This window comes from Perna viridis, chromosome 13, assembly GCF_037379345.1.
Source record: "Perna viridis isolate PV_CMFRI_1.1 ecotype Kerala chromosome 13, ASM3737934v1, whole genome shotgun sequence".
Lineage (NCBI taxonomy): Eukaryota > Metazoa > Mollusca > Bivalvia > Mytilida > Mytilidae > Perna > Perna viridis.
In genome coordinates, this window is record NC_142457.1 from 34,934,872 (window position 1) to 34,951,299 (window position 16,428).

At 35.6% G+C, this 16,428-nt stretch overlaps 1 protein-coding gene across 1 annotated transcript; it reads left to right on the top strand.

The window, feature by feature from the left end:
- Positions 1-450: 450 nt before the first annotated feature.
- Positions 451-11,629, top strand: LOC148600601 (uncharacterized). Its single transcript, XM_088558455.1, has 6 exons — positions 451-800; positions 2,760-2,877; positions 3,446-3,557; positions 4,403-4,542; positions 6,147-6,304; positions 10,586-11,629. The coding sequence occupies exons 1-6, from the start codon at positions 593-595 to the stop codon at positions 10,654-10,656; spliced, it is 807 nt and encodes a 268-aa protein (XP_088414581.1). The 5' UTR covers positions 451-592; the 3' UTR covers positions 10,657-11,629.
- Positions 11,630-16,428: the final 4,799 nt, after the last annotated feature.

Sequence of the window (16,428 nt, forward strand, 5' to 3'; positions counted from 1 at the left end):
AAATAACAGTGAGCAAAAAGACCGCAAGTAGTTACCCACCACAAAAAGAAAAAAATCAAACGGGGCGGATCCATCCCCAACCTCCCTCGTCGAATGGGAGACCATTCCATTTTGTCAAATGAAAATGGCAGCGATTGAAGTCTTCATACATTAAACAGTGTACCAGAAAGCATGCGCGTAATGGGTTGTATACAGTGTGTATATGCCAAACACAAATGCGTAGCTATTTATTTTGCACGGTATATTTGAACTCAGTGTACAATAACTTGGTGTAGTAAAGTGTAGACTGTAAAACACTTAATTACTGTTCGCAGATCAAATGCACCACACATCTAAAAATCTTTCCAACCCAAACAACCAACTATAAAATGATATGAACTTCATTTAACCTTCACGCATTCTTTGGAGTACTTCGCTGTGTGGTATATGTGCACCTAGAGGTAATTTATGTTTTCATTTTTGTGTAAAATCCGCCATCTTTGGGAAAACCACCGGGTCGGGTGACGAACATTGCCATTGGGTGTTAAACGAGTGCGTTGGCATACGATTAAATAAATATGTAATATGGAATCTTGTTTTAATTACCGAATTGATGGATTTTGCATTTATTACTAAAGTTTTTACTGTAGCCCTAACGTCGGTTATTTTTACCACTGGACAAGACTGTCCGGATCCCGTGTGCAGGGAGGAATGGGACCGTTACTCTTTCCCGAACCCTAAAAGAGAAAGTGGATTATGCGGGCGCAGCTGTAAGGATACCTTTATATGTGACCCGTGTGAAATACTGAACGGTCAGGCAGGTAAAGTTGAAAGTTTTTGTAAAGCACATACAATTCCCTTTTGAAGAAAAAGGTTGTTCAAAGGGAACCCAGGTAAAATGGGGCTACTATTTATTTGCTTTTCGTCCAAATTTTGCAACAAAGGGGAGATTACTCCCCCCCCCCCCGAATCCGCCAGCGAAATTTTAGATATGACGTTAATTAAGCGACAATCTGTTATTGTTATTCTGGAGTTTTATTTACATTATCTGTTCACAATGCCTATTTGTATCGCGCTAGAAGTCTAACAAATAGGCTTCTGGAACAGCGTTATGTTGTTACAAGATTGAAGTCATCACTACAGAAGTTTTATGGTCGTCATCAGGAACTCGTGGATCGTTATGATGTATCCATCTGCACCATGAAAACTGATTTATTCAACGGGATCATAGTTTACCTTTCCTCGTTTGTCTACCCCGGACTTGACTTTTTATGAGCAACTCGGCGGGTGTTTCTAGAAAAGCAGAGGACGCTTACTATACCGGTGCACCTGGTCCATGCTCCCAGTTTTTAGTGGAGTCCGAGTTGCTCATTTACTTTTGTTACTTTGTATGTTTTGATTTTAGTAACTTTATGTTCTTTGTTGTGTGTGTCTGTTTTCCAGGTCTGGTCTCTGTCCCTGGATTACATTCTTTTGATTACCGCTATAACCTTTGTTCCTTGATTACTCTTATAGCATATTAACTAATATCAATTGCGTACACAGTTCATGACCGGTCAAGAAACCTTATTGAAAAATTCCAATCAGTCATTTATATTACATGTACACAAAAAAAAAAATAAATAATCTTATGCAGGAAGGAGAATTTCTTCTTCACGAATTTGCCCTTTCGATCATCGTCCCTTTCAGCCATCGTCCCTTTTTCAAAGCCTTAACAAACGGAAGCAAAGTGTATAAATGCGATGCTCGGTTGTTGACTGTGTTTTACTCATATAAGAGTTGATTTCTTGGAGTACAGTAACTGTATTGGATAAAATTTCAATTCCTCGATATATAGGGTGATGGGGAATGAGGGAATGGGGATGTCAGAGTAAGTCATTAAGAGAACCAAGATTCTAGCGGAAATCAAAAGAATATTATCCAGGGACAAGACCAGACAAGGAAAACAGACACACATAACAAAGAACACAAAGCAACCAAAACCATACACACAGAGCAACAAAAGCAAATGAGCAACTCGGACTCCACTAAAACTGGGAACTGATTTCCGCTAGAATCTTGTTTCCCTTGATTACCCTTTCACTAAACTGATACCTTAAACTCCTCATTTGATCATAACATGCATCTATTGACCTCCAAATGATTTAGATCAAAATCAATAATGTGTAATAAAGATTCTGTGACAGTTTCAATGAATTCCATTCAGCAATGTTAAAGGAGTAACGGATAAGAGATTAATCCCCCATGTTCTCATATATATAAATAACTAAGTCCATGTTTTGCTATGTGAAACCCCCAAATTGATTCGGATCAAAATCTAAAATTGGAGGTGCACATGGGAATATATGACAAAGATTCTGAGAAAGTTCATTAAATTCCATCCAGTGGTGTAGAAGAGGTAACGGATAAGAGATTGGTCCTCATGTCCCAAAATTTACAAATGACAAAGTCTATATTTTGCTATGTGAAAACCCCAAATTGATTCGCATCAAAATCTAAAATATTAGGTACACAATGTTCATATGTATTAATAAAGATTCTGTGAAAATTTCATTACATTCATTCAGCGGTGTAGGAGGAGTGATGAATAAGTGATGCCCCTCTCCATCAACCGAAAGGAAGGCAAGAAGGACATACAAACGTATTTCACATCATTGTTACTTTCACCGTAAATCTGGACCTCCGTTGCCATGGGAACCAACGTTACAAAATATACTGGTGCAAATTGGAGGCACTTTGAACACTTTACTCAGTTTAGTCTTTTCTTCTTTATTTTACAGCTGGTGAGATAGATGAAATGTTGTTGAATGTACCGGCTCACAAACCTCTTTGTGACGACACACTGGATAACTATGTTATAGCACTCGCTGTAATCAATAAAATGAAAATCGTGTCTGGGTGAGTATAAATTATGCAAACGTGGGTTAAAATCTAAAAAAACGAACAATTAACTCTCATACTTGGAACATTTTTTGTTATTTTGCAAATCTTCAAAACTTTAATCCAATCTGATTCTAGAATTATAGTTGAACTTGTTGATTTTTTTAACTCCACTCTTTGCACCAAAACCCTTTGAGATACTTAATACTGATATTCAGCCCCACTTGGTGGATGTATAACAACTTTTATTAGCAGAAATCACTACAACGCCGTACAATTAAGAACACTTTCTTCTTTTTTTGTGCACCCAAGGTCATTTTAGTGTGTAGCGGAAATAGCCGAAGGCATGTAATTCCGATTGAATACATACATCAGAGCATCTTATTTGTACGTGTATCTCCATTTAATTGTAATTGTCGGATGAATCTGTGAACTTTGCACTTTAAAACGTCGATCGGCAATGAAATATCTTGAGCGGCAAACCGTTGAATCGATACTCTGACGTTACCCAATGAAATTCGACCTTACAACGAGCATTTCGTTAGAATTTCCGAATAACTCTTTTCCACGTTTAATATCATTTTAGAAATGAAAAGTTAAACGCCAAACAATTTGCAGACGCCCTAAGAAACAAGTGGGATTTTACAGGGTCATGTCATGCTGATGTTGTCATTTTCTTTTCGAAAGAGGATAGGCAGGTAAGAGGGCGATTAGAGAATATGTATTTCTATCAATTTTAGGCTATTAATGCAAAAGTATAATACTTTTAACCAAAGAAATAGAATGTTCATAATAGATATATGTCGAGTAAATAAAGATTCTATTCGCAATTGTTACCCTGTAGATCTATTTTCCGCTTACTACATCGTCGTCAGTTATTCGTTAATTAATTCCGAAGACGTATGCCAATTTCTATAAGAATTAGACAGTGAGGAAAATTTTGCTGACAACTCACAATGTTATTTTTAAAACTATTTGTAACATGAGAACTGAAATATAGAAGTTAGGCTAGAATGATTGGAGCTAAATCAGGGGCAGTTACCTCTATCCTGATGAAATTTCTCCGATTACACTGCAAAAGAAAATAAGACTTAAAGCTGCTTAAGATGAATAGATATGAGATATATTTGTCAATTTGAGGTTATTCCGGAGAGGGATCTGGGGGTTGAAACAAAGAACCCCAACATCCTTATTTTTGTAATTTTTTAAATTTTTTTTTAAAGTTAAGTCAGAAGTGAGTAAATAATAGGTTTAAGAAGATAGACCTTGGGTAAGGGACATAACTCATGAAATCAGCGATATGTGATATAAGCTTTCGTTTGAAGCAGAATAAAATGAATCCAAGTTAATTAGATGCTTACATAAGATTGATGTAAAATTCTGAATAAAAACGCTTCAATGACGTTTAAGAGTTATGCCCCTTACCCTAGGTCTACCTCCATAAACGATACAAAACAACATAGGAAACTAGATTTTTTGTTCAGTGTGTAATAACAGCACTATACATGGACATAGTTTATAATTAGAGCTGTTTAATCTACAGGTTTATTCTTCGCCTGGTAAAGTAGCAAACAAAATATTGACTGCAGAATGTATACAAATAATTTACGAAGAAACCCGAGATAAATATCTAACAGAAAACCAGTTTGGCGAAGGTCTTAAATATATGATCAGAGAGTACAAGTAAGTCAATAAAATACACTGTAACCTGCCTTAACGAAACCCCATTTTGTTACTAATATTGGTGCGGCCTAGACAGGTGTTTGGTTTAGACATGTGTTCGGTTTAGACAAGTGTTTGGTTGAGACAGGTGTTCAGTTTACAAAGGTTCGAAATACATTTTAATTAATACAAAAGGGCATTAAAATCTGTCAGGTTTAGAAAGGCTTTCGGATTACTAAAGGTTTGGATTAGACAGGTTTCACTAACCTGTACATGTCACCTATACATTGTTTACTATTTCGATTTGACTTCCTGTTTTGACGTATTGGTCAAGTCTTCGGAATCGATGTTTCTGAATTGTCATTTTTTTTATGTTTCTTGATTTTTTGTTGATACATTTACATTGTATGTAAACCAATCGGAAATACTCGTCCAGTTCTTTTATATACACTATAAATTAACGTTTTAAGGCAGGAAGATAAATTTTTCTTCCATTATTTGATGTGAAAGAGGCCATCTGGACTATATTTCCCCTATGCTTCACAGGCAAAATTATTTCACGTTATTTTCGCACGAATTTCACATAATTTTCACCCGGTCTGAGCAAATAAACTTTGTGACAGAGTTCACTTGAAATTCGGGTGAATTGAGTCTTCACGCGAAATTCACGTGAATTGTTCGCATGCAATTCATGTTAAGTGAATTTCACGTGAAGTTCACGTGACGTTCATGTGAAGTTTACGTAAATTTTATGTGAAGCTCGATTAACATGAATTTCACGTGGAAAATATCTAAATGTGTACAAACGTATTTTCTGGAATTGAAAGTGAAAATTCAAAATACCGACACTTGAAGATACATTTATCCTCTGTTTTAAATACATGTATAAAAGGAACAAGTTTATATACATAGTACAAAAAAAGTAGTTGTCTATTTAGAGAGCATTATCACGATTAATTGACTGCCCGAAGGACAGTGATAGTGCATGGAACGGCGATAGATAAATGCTTCAATTCACAGGGAATATCAGTGTCCAATGTCAGTCAACGATCGATTTTGCACTCAACATTAATACATGTATGCAACATCGGATACATATTTATTGAGTGTATTCATTGCAGAAATTGAAGCGGAATGTTCGGACAATTTCAGAGTTATTCCAATGAAAATTCTGAAATTAAATTGAGTCGATCACATGTAATTTGTCTTAACAGAACAAGGCCCAGATCGGTCATCGGTTATCGACCAGTCCTTAATCAGTCAAATTGTCGGTCATATGTGACTTGTTGTCATACATCAACACTCAATCTCTTCCGAACTGTACTTAAGGAGATATAAGTAGGGTAAGGGGCATAACCCTTGAAATTAATTATATGTTTGTTTCGAATTTAATTTCACCAAAGCCATACAAGCTTTCATTTGAAGCATAGTTAAATCGGTCCAAGTTACTTTGATGCTTACATGAGATTGATGTAAAATGCTGAATACAAACATCCCAATGATTTGTAAGAGTTTTGTCCCTTACACTAGATCTAACCCCTTGATAAGACCAGACGCCAGTAGTATGTACACAATAATGTCAAACATCTCATAACCTAACTCTTCCAAAATATACCTGTTTTCAGGAGAGTGTTCAAGACGGCCCAATGTAAGGAAGATCCTATACTGATGAAAGTTGTTTACGGACTTATTGGGGGAGTTGTTGCATTAATTGGTATTTGTTGCTGCGGCTGCTTGTGTTGCGGACTTAAAGTGGAACAGAAGACCAGATCAAGTGGACAAGGTGTTGGGTCGACAGCTGTGAGATCGAATACAACGGGGTTCCATGCAGTTTCACATTACGATAGTGGGGGTTGTGATGGGGGAGGAGGAAATGATGACGGAGGGGGAGGGGGTGGTGGGGATTTTTAATGCCGTCTTCAGGGAAGTGTCCTTATACATATTACAAGAGATTTGTGTAAACACCGTTAGCGTCCCTTTAGAAGAGTCATGTGTAGTTATGATGTCATCAAAAGATGGCTAAGTGAGAGGGATTTTAGGAAGTGATAAAGCAGGGCTTGAAATTCAGCTGACCTCAGTTAAATGAAAATAGTCTCTTTATTAGATTGACTTAGATGATACACATTAAAAAGTATTTTACACAAATACATACTTGAATTTTAAGTCTAGGACAATATAAGAAAATTCTTTATTTGGATATTTTGAATGGATACGGGCCTTGCAGTGTGAATCCAAGGAAGGTCCGGGGATGGAATAAGCCCCACCCCCACCCTGTGTTAATTTTGTACAAAGTTTCGGCAAGAAATGGACAACTTTGACAGTAGTTTCTTAAGGTTATTAGATATAAATACGTGGAAAATGCAATAGGTTTTTTCTTCATATGCCACAACTTATACACATTTTGTCCGATTCTTAGATGGAGACGTACTTAAATACAACTATTTTCAAAATGCGACAGGTCCCAAAACAATTGTGGTCCACTGAGAACTAATATCAAGGACTATTTAGGTTCCTATTTTAACCTCTTAAGGATCTTTTTAAGTAGTAGTCTTTGTAAGAATCATGCAAATTATGTAAAATGTGATACACCCCCAAAAAGGCTGCACATTTTTATTTTTGTCATTGAGTTGCTTTATGATGAAATTTATAATTATTCTTTCCAATCTGTCTTCTCTAACGAGATAATCCACATTGAAAATCCAACAGTTTCTCTTGTATTTTAGTGTCATTTACAGAGTTATTACCCTTATATTTGAATTTAACAGTTCAAACTATATAATTTATATCTCTTTTGAACATGGATTCTATGAAAATTCACATGATATATTATATATACTCATACGTTTTAAACAAAAGATAAAAAATAAAAATATGTCGGCCTTTCAACCATGTATCACATTTTCCATGACTTGTAGCTAAAATGCTACTTAAAATGTGGACAGTAATGTGGACAGTATTTACGCGTGTCATCAAAGTTGAAAGTAGGTCTAGTAGCCACTCGACACCGTCCGTCTGTCCGTCTTTCATGTTCAGGGGGTACCTACGTTGTGTAATCAGTTAAATACCAATATAATTCAGACTTAGACACTGTAGAATTATTATGTTCATATCAAAGATGTGCATCTCCTATAACTGAGAATTCAGGAAAAAGCTGAATCACTTAATCACTGTGGATAGAACCTACGTTGTTTAATCTGTAATTCTAAAAGTATTAAAATATTATTATGAAATCATTGCACAGTGTTGATATTGATTTTTTAATTAATTTTCCGAAAACCTGTCTAAACGAGACAGTTTTTTAAACTTTCGTACCAATTTAAATGTATTTTGAGCCTATGTAAACCGAACACCTGTCTAAATCGAACAAATTTTTAAAGTCCAAAATGGGTTCGGTTGAGTCAGTTTTCACTTGTTATGAAAGAATTTCACGTGATGTTTAGCTTTGACGGGATCTGGTTTATTTATTGTTTAGATTTATCTTTCTTTCTTTGGTTGGGAACCAAGATTCTAGCGGAAATCAATATGTTTTTCTTTAAAATATGGATTGATTGATTCATTATTGGGGTTTAACGCCAGAGCAGCAATATTTCAGCTATATTCAGGCGACGAACATGAAATGGATGATTAAATGAACAACGTGAAATGATGATGATGAACGGGGCTTAACATATAGAAAGGACTATTATAGCTTTACATGTACATGTATGTACTTAAGTTATGGCGTATTTAGACCGAGAACAGGGTCGGACCAAGGATTTTATGTTAGGGACGTAGGCCGATCGATGCGAGACAAGAAACGTTTTTTGGATTGAACGATACTCGAAAGTCAAATTAAAAGGGAATTTCTCGTTCTACTGACCCTACCATAAATTTTCTTCGCCCGGGATACAAATGAAAATCATCCTTATGTAACCTACCAACAAAATGAAACACCCTGTAAATTTTAGAAGCACCGTTGTGTTTGTCTGCTGGGGATTCCAATTTCATTCGAGTTACCTCTTTTTCTGCACCCGAGTCGATTAGAGAGACTTCGAAATTATACCTGCTCTTACGGGAGGTAACTCTGCAAAAACAGGATAAAATATGGCTGCATCCCGAGCTCCGCAAGTAGGGAGTATCTTCTGAATGGCCAACATCAAGTATAGGCGTGAAATATGTTGATGTAACGTTTTGTAATATATTAATTACATTTAGTTTAAGTTTGATCTAATATAGGACAGAATAAGTACACGATACACACAAACATACCGGTAGTGAAGAAATACCATTTATCAAATAATACCGTTCCAGTAGGCTTTGGGAGGAATGAAATAAAAAGTTATTTGGTGACCTAACTTAGGTTGATATTTTGCATGATTCGTAAATTCAACACTACTGTATACTTGTACTTTTACTTCGGAAAACACTATGTATACGGATTTAATTTCTACGATAAAAACCATCAATACGTTTGAATTGGTTCTCTTATAATTTTGTAGTTAGTCACCGTACAAAATTGCTTTTATTTTGTCTGTCATGTCACTGCAATGTATAGTTGATGAACATATATAGCATTTACTTCCGGAAGATACGGCTTGCAGTAGAACAAAATAATTCGGAAGCATAATGTATTGCGCACGTGCAATTAATACAAAAAGGTAAACACAATTATACCAATTATGACCTTGTCCTTTACTTCTTGGCATCATATGTTGTAACACATTGCTTTGTATTCATCTAGTTTCTTTTTGTATTTTGTGATTGTGTAAAGCAATTTTCAATGATATAATTTTATACATTTATACATGTATGTGATGTCTTACCACAAGAATTTGAGAGGCTCACTGAAGGAGTAATTTATTACAAATTGTCGATAATATATGTGTACGGTAGTTAGTTCTGTGTTGTTGTTGCTGTTATTTTTTTCATTGGTATTTCGGTATTTAACTACAGTGAAACCTGTTTAAAAGGAATAATAATACGAAACCTGTCTGAGCAAAGCATTTTTATTACTGTAAAAAAGGGGGTCGGTTTAGACAGATTTCACTGTATGTTTTGATGGTGCTAATCATTTCACGATCTTTAAAATTTCATCAAAATACTTTTTCGTTGGTACAATTTGCCACTTCCGGTCGCACTCACTGTATCATTTTTTTTATGAATTTGAAGTTAAGCTCTGAACAGTGTCTGATGTTCGAATTTAACTGTAGACAGACCTCACTAGAATAGATATAATCTTGATAAGCCGTGGTGACTTTACTGGACAAACCTCTCTAGAATACATGTAGATACAATCTTGCAAAGCCGTGGTGACTTTACTAGACAGACCTCTCTAAAATGGATATAATCTTGCTAAGCCGTGGTGGCTTTCCTAGACAGACCTCTCTAGAATACATGTAGATATAATCTTGCAAAGCCGTGGTGACTTTACTAGACAGACCTCTCTAGGATGGATATAATCTTGCTAAGCCTTGGTGACTTAACTAGGCAGACCTCTCTAGGATGGATATAATCTTTCTAAGCCGTGGTGACTTTACTAGACAGACCTCTCTAGAATGGATATAATCTTGCTTAGCCGTGATGACTTTACCAGACAGAACTCTCAGTGTGGATACCTGTCTAAAGAGAATCCCGATCAGTAATCGCAAAACCTGTCTAAATCAGGCATTTTTAAAGTCCCCTTATATTAACCTTGTAACCTTGGTATACCAAACACCTGTCTAAAACGGCCCAATAAAGTTAAATAGAGATTGGTTTAGACAGGTTTTATTCAACGGGTCATAGTTTACCTTTCCTAGTTTGTCTACCCCGAAATTGATTTTTTAAAAGCAACTCGGCGGGTGTTTCTAGAAAAGCAGAGGACGCTTACCCTACCGGTGCACCTGGTCCATGCTCCCAGTTTTTAGTGGAGTCCGAGTTGCTCATTTGCTTTTGTTACTTTGTATGTATGATTCTAGTTACTTTATGTTCTTTGTTGTGTATGTCTGTTTTCCATGTCTGGTCTTTGTCCTTGGATTACATACTTTTGATTACCGCTATAACCTTGGTTCCCTTGATTACTCTTAATGTACATATGTATTTGTAGGCTATCACAAAAGACATCTTCCTGATATTAAATGGCATGGTTCAACCTTTCCTGTGCTTTCGTGGATGTGAACTCGATGTGAAAAATTTACCTAGTTTATGCTCGACCGAATTCATATCTACCAAGCTGTTTTTGGTTTTTACGTATTAATTTGTAAAACTCTGAAGGGACGGAGTATGTGGCTTTGAAATAGAAAATATCCTCTTATCAGTAAAAAGTGAATTTTTAAATGATGGAAATAATTATCTTCGTGATTATAGGAGTTGTTGCTCTCGGCATGCTTTGTATGTTAGGTTATTGGTGTTGTGGAAAGAAAGGCATACAAAACAATAAATCGACTCGACGGAGTACATGGACGTCAGGAACTCGTATGAAACGAGGACCAGATGGGTGGAATTCAACATGGCATGGAGACGAATTCGATGATCATGGAAGTCATAGCTGCGCCACAGGAGGAGGAGGGTGCGGAGACTAATGAGTAGGGCTTTATCACATTGTCATGCTAAGGATATACATGTAGATAGTACCTCTACTTCACATTATCATGCCAAGGATATAGATAGTACTTCTACTTCACATTATCATTCTAAGGATATACATGTAGATAGTACCTCTACTTCACATTGTCATATCAAGGATATAGATAGTACTTCTACTTCACATTATCATTCTAAGGATATACATGTAGATAGTACCTCTACTTCACATTGTCATATCAAGGATATAGATAGTACCTCTACTTTGCATTGTCATACTAAGGATATACATGTAGATGGTACCTCTAATACTAAAGGAAGAAACCGATTTCTTTGAGCCGCAACTCCACTGAAACAATACAAGGTCCAATATATTTGTGATACAGGATATAAATAAAGTGTTTACCCAGGCACAGATTCAAGGACTGGTATGCGGGGCGCACGCCCGCTCTTAAATCTGTAAGAAAAAAAATACCACAAGTTTCACTCCATAATATTGTTTGTCTTGCTTTGCACGGCATTTTATCCAATTAACGCACCCACCCCCCGCCCCCACCAAACTCAAATCCTGGATCCTACCCAGGTGTTCTTTCTAAATTTGTCTTTGAAACAATCTTCGTTCTATGGAAAACGCGATTTTTTTGGGGAAATATACCAATTCGGACACCGTTTGGTCCGTGATTTATAATACGCCTTCGCGCATGCTCAATTGACGTACTGTTAGGATCATATGTACATGCCTTACACCTGTATTGTACGTTCATTATTTTGCTTAATTAAACCACATTCACCATTTTACTGAAGTGCAAAACTGTCCAGACATGGAAAGGCGTAGAACATGTCGAAATAAACGTTCCCGTATCTACAGGTATGAGCATCTGCGCCCGCTGCCCGGACCCTTTTTTATGTGTAAACTGGCATGACTGGTAAACTCCTACCCATTGTTTTGAGCAATTTAAGAATTTTTTTATGTGTAATAAAAATACCTGCACCTGAAGTCCGGGGTTAAACGTTCCCCCATTTTTATGTGTTAAAACACCTGCATCCAATGACAAGGTCCAAATCTGGACCCTTAAACCACACCAAGAAGGCTCCTTAATTCTAGCGTGCACCTAAGCGGAATTCTTGATAACATACTAATCAAGGTTACTCTGTTTCTGCCCACTGATCATGAAGTAAAAACTTGGGCGAAGCCTCAGGATAACCAGCTTATAGCACTAGGGTTGCAGGTAGAGACTGCTAATCTTGAATTAATCGATCACTGCAAAAATACGTCATTGACGCAACGTATACCTGGAGCAGTCAGATTGTTTATTGCAAGTGTATTTTAATGGAGTTTGTTTTGTTTTTCCTCAACGGACTATATCAATTTTTAAAGTCTTCACTTTGCGTTTGTCGTTGTCGTCGTCGTCGTCGTCGTCGTCGTCGTCGTAAAACATCAGCTCCTCCCATACCCCTGGATCAAATTAAAGCTAGGATCAACAAAACAGCTTCTTAGTCCCAGATTAAACCATTTTTTCCAGGAAAGGTCATTGGCATGATGATATAAAACTTTGCTTAGGGACGCACTATTTATTTTGATCCTGACTTTGGAGAAAAGATAATTTGGGTTAAAAAAATAAATTATGTGAATAAAAGAAGAAGAAAATAATACACTTACACTTACATGTACATGCGTTAGAAAAGTACACATTTTTCCACGCAAAAAACAAACAATCAAAAAGAAAACCAAGTCCCCTTGAAAAATTAATGGTCAACTCCTTTGTTGCTTTGTATGTATAATTTTAGTTATTTTATGTTCTTTGTTGTGTATGTCTGTTTTCCCTGTCTGGTCTTTGTCCCTGGAATACATTCTTTTGATTACTGCTCTTTCTAAATCTTTTCTTTGTTTCATTTTTTATAATGTCGCAAAATTTTAATGAGTTATGTATATATCATTATTGTATTTATGTTGTGTATTTGTTAAGATTTTACTTGTGTCATAGAGGGCCTCAGTGGAAGTTAGAGTTGTCCTTATATGGGTTATCCTCTTTAAATAAAGAAAATAACTTTGTATAATAGGAAAATAAATATATTGACTTGAAATATAAAAAAGAACAATATACGAATGAGGCTTACACATGGTGTAAAACGCGAGGCTGACCAGGTGCTTTTTCCGATTCGTGCCGAATTCGCATATTGTTTTTTATTAATTCATATACAATTATAATTTCTTTATAGTGCAATCCTTACCATTTTTAATCAAGTTTTATAAGTTTAATAAAGGAAGAATCTGTTATATCCCGGAAATAAAGTTTTTTAAGCAGATTTTATTTCATTATAATTGAATCATAATCATATTCGTTCCCACTACCTAATTAGATATGATTATATCATATTATTCTACAAGTAGCGAGTAATCTTGTCGAACGTGTAATGCTTTCAAATAACATGCAATGTATTTGAACGCATGATACTACAGTATCATGTCGCAAATCTTGTTTTATCCAATAATTGTGCATATAAAATTGACATTATATTAACTTAATGATTATTTCTCTATAAATTAATGCTTTATTTTGGTATTAATACATACTGATTTTAATTCTTAAGAGCAGTGGTACGTTGAAAAACTTGTCTATACCGTACCTTGAATATTCCCAAAACCTGTGTACAGCGTACCCTGAATAACCTGAGACATATTTAAACTATACACTTTTTAAGGACATTTACATCAACTTGAATGTATTTTGAACTTCGAACATCTGTTTAAACTGATCCAATTCAAAAGACTATCGGTTAAGACATCTTTCACTGTATATATATTTTAAAATGTGTGGTTTAAGCAGGTTTTCAGATTATACCGTGTTTAGTGTACACCAAATGCATTGCAATTATTTTTTCTCTTTTTTTTATTCTACCTCTTTTTTATATTGGAAGATAATATTTATTTGTTGCTTGATCGTCTTTGATGTAATTTACTAGTGTACTTGATGTCACAGACAGTCAAGTAAAACCTGATTTTACTGACAACCCATCTAAACCAGTGCATTTTTTCAATTCGAATGTTTTTTTTTTACCTTGGTAAACCGACCACCTCTCTAAACCGAACGCCTTCTAAACTGACTACCTCTCTAAACCAAACACGTTTTACAGTTCAGAAAGGTTTAAGAGTGATGTTACTGTAAAAAGAGTTGCATTGTTTTAATAAAATGTTATTTGAACTATTTATGTACGTAATATGAAATTTAACGTCTTTTATTGAATTTTAAAATTAAAGATAGAAATTTGCAAAACGATAGACATACGTCTATATTATTTATTCCCATTTTTCTGAAAAAGATAAATCGAAATAAACAAAAAAGTAAAATACGTGTTCAAAAAGTAAATGTACATGTAACGGTGGTAGACCTAAGGTAAGGGACACCACTCTTTCAAATCACTGGAGGGTTTGTATTCACCATCAATCTCATGTAAGCATCAAAGTAACTTGGACTCTTTTTCAACGGAAAGCTTTAAACGCTTTGGTGAAATTGAATATGATACATATTACTGTTTTCAAGAGTTATGTCCCTTACCTTAGGCCTACCTCCTTAAGAGGGTGTCCAAGCAAAACCCAGGCAGTGGTAGATACATGAATTTTTTTTTTCTTTAAATAATGTTCATCTATTTTATATCATAAATGCATCCTTTCTCAAAGTGAAATGTTGGTTTTTGATTAAATGCAACTGTTTCATTATGACATCATTCAAAATGTATTTATTTAAGTATTCTTTTCATTTAATTATATAAAAACAATCCTATCACGAGCAACGATGACCCCACTCGGCCACTTATATTCGAAATCCTGATCCAGAGACACGGTCCGAGTGGTCCTGGGCCGAGTTGTCCGTGGACCGAAATGTCCGGTTTCCTTCCAAATTACATTTCAACATTTCAAATATTCAAATATAACATATATCCACAATTCCCTTACTTTCCAAAAAACATTACAAATTTTCTTTTCTCTCTCCATAGACTGTTCCATATCTTTCACATAACAAGTTTTTTAAGTATACTGCTTCCTATCATTCAATGTTCTTTGTTACATATTGACATTTTGCAAATTTTTAAACTATTGTTTGTTTTTTTTTTTTTTTTTTTTTGTTTTTTGTTTTTTATTTTTTATTTTTTTTTGGAAGAGGGTGTTTTTGTTTTTGTGATTTTTAAAACTGATTTGACCATTTTCAACATTCAAAATCTCCTTCCCCTTATACAATGCCCATCCTCATTTCTAATCACCAATGCATCCCCTCATTCAATGCCCCTCCTCATTCCTAATCTCCACTCCCCTTATACAATGCCCTCCTTATTCCAAATCCCGACTGCCCATATACAATGCCCCTCCTTATTCCTAATCCTACTCCCCTAATACAATGTCCTAAAACATAATCCGAACTCCCCTGACACAATGCCCCTCCTCATTCCTATAATCCCCACTCCTCTGATACAATGCCCCTTCTCATTCCTTATCCGAACTCCCCTGACACAATGCCCTTCCTCATTCCTATAATCTCTACTCCCCTCATACAATGCCTCTCTTCCTTCCTAATCCTCTATGCATCCCCTTACAAAATGCCCCCTCCCCATTCCTAATCCACACTTCCATCATACAATGCCTCTCCTCATTCCTAATCCCCAGTCCCCTCATACAATGCCTCTCCTCATTCCTAATCCCCACTTCCCTCATACAATGCTCATCCTCATTCCTAATCCCCACTTCCTTCATACAATGCTCATCCTTATTCCTAATCCCCCGTCCCCTCATGCAATGCCTCTCCTCGTTTCTAATCCCCGCATCCCCTCATACAATTCCCTTCCTTATTCCTAATCCCCCTTGTATCCATTCTTACAATGCCCCTTAATGGTATTTTGGCCACATGCCCCAACAACTTACAATATCCACCACTAAAGTCATTAAAACAGAACAGAATTAAAGCATCAGATGCTATTTATCATGTTTATAAAAGTTCGCTACATTACTAATTTCAAAATAAATAAAGCACTGAGGCTTCATTCCTTGTATATAAATAAAAAGTTTTCAGAGAAAAGGAGGGGGTTTAAGTATATAATGTATATCTTTGACTAAATAAGAAATCATCAAACTATAAGAATATATTTTGCTCATGTTTTCCCGTCGTTTGCATATAATTTACAACGTATTCTAACAAAAGGTATGCCAACCCTAGGAATCCTTAAATGCAAAGTTTAAGTGTCAATCCCTGTAAGAATCAGGCAGTAGGTGAAACATGGTATGAAAAAAAAAACATAACAACAATTTGAGAGGCTCACTGAAGGAGTAATTTATTACAAATTGTCGATAATATATGTGTACGGTAGTTAGTTCTG

Coding starts and splice junctions, on each gene's coding strand:
- LOC148600601 (XM_088558455.1), top strand. CDS start 593: ATGGATTTTGCATTTATTACTAAAGTTTTTACTGTAGCCCTAACGTCG. Junction 801..2,759: donor AATACTGAACGGTCAGGCAG/GTAAAGTTGAAA, acceptor TTTATTTTACAG/CTGGTGAGATAGATGAAATG. Junction 2,878..3,445: donor AAAATGAAAATCGTGTCTGG/GTGAGTATAAAT, acceptor ATATCATTTTAG/AAATGAAAAGTTAAACGCCA.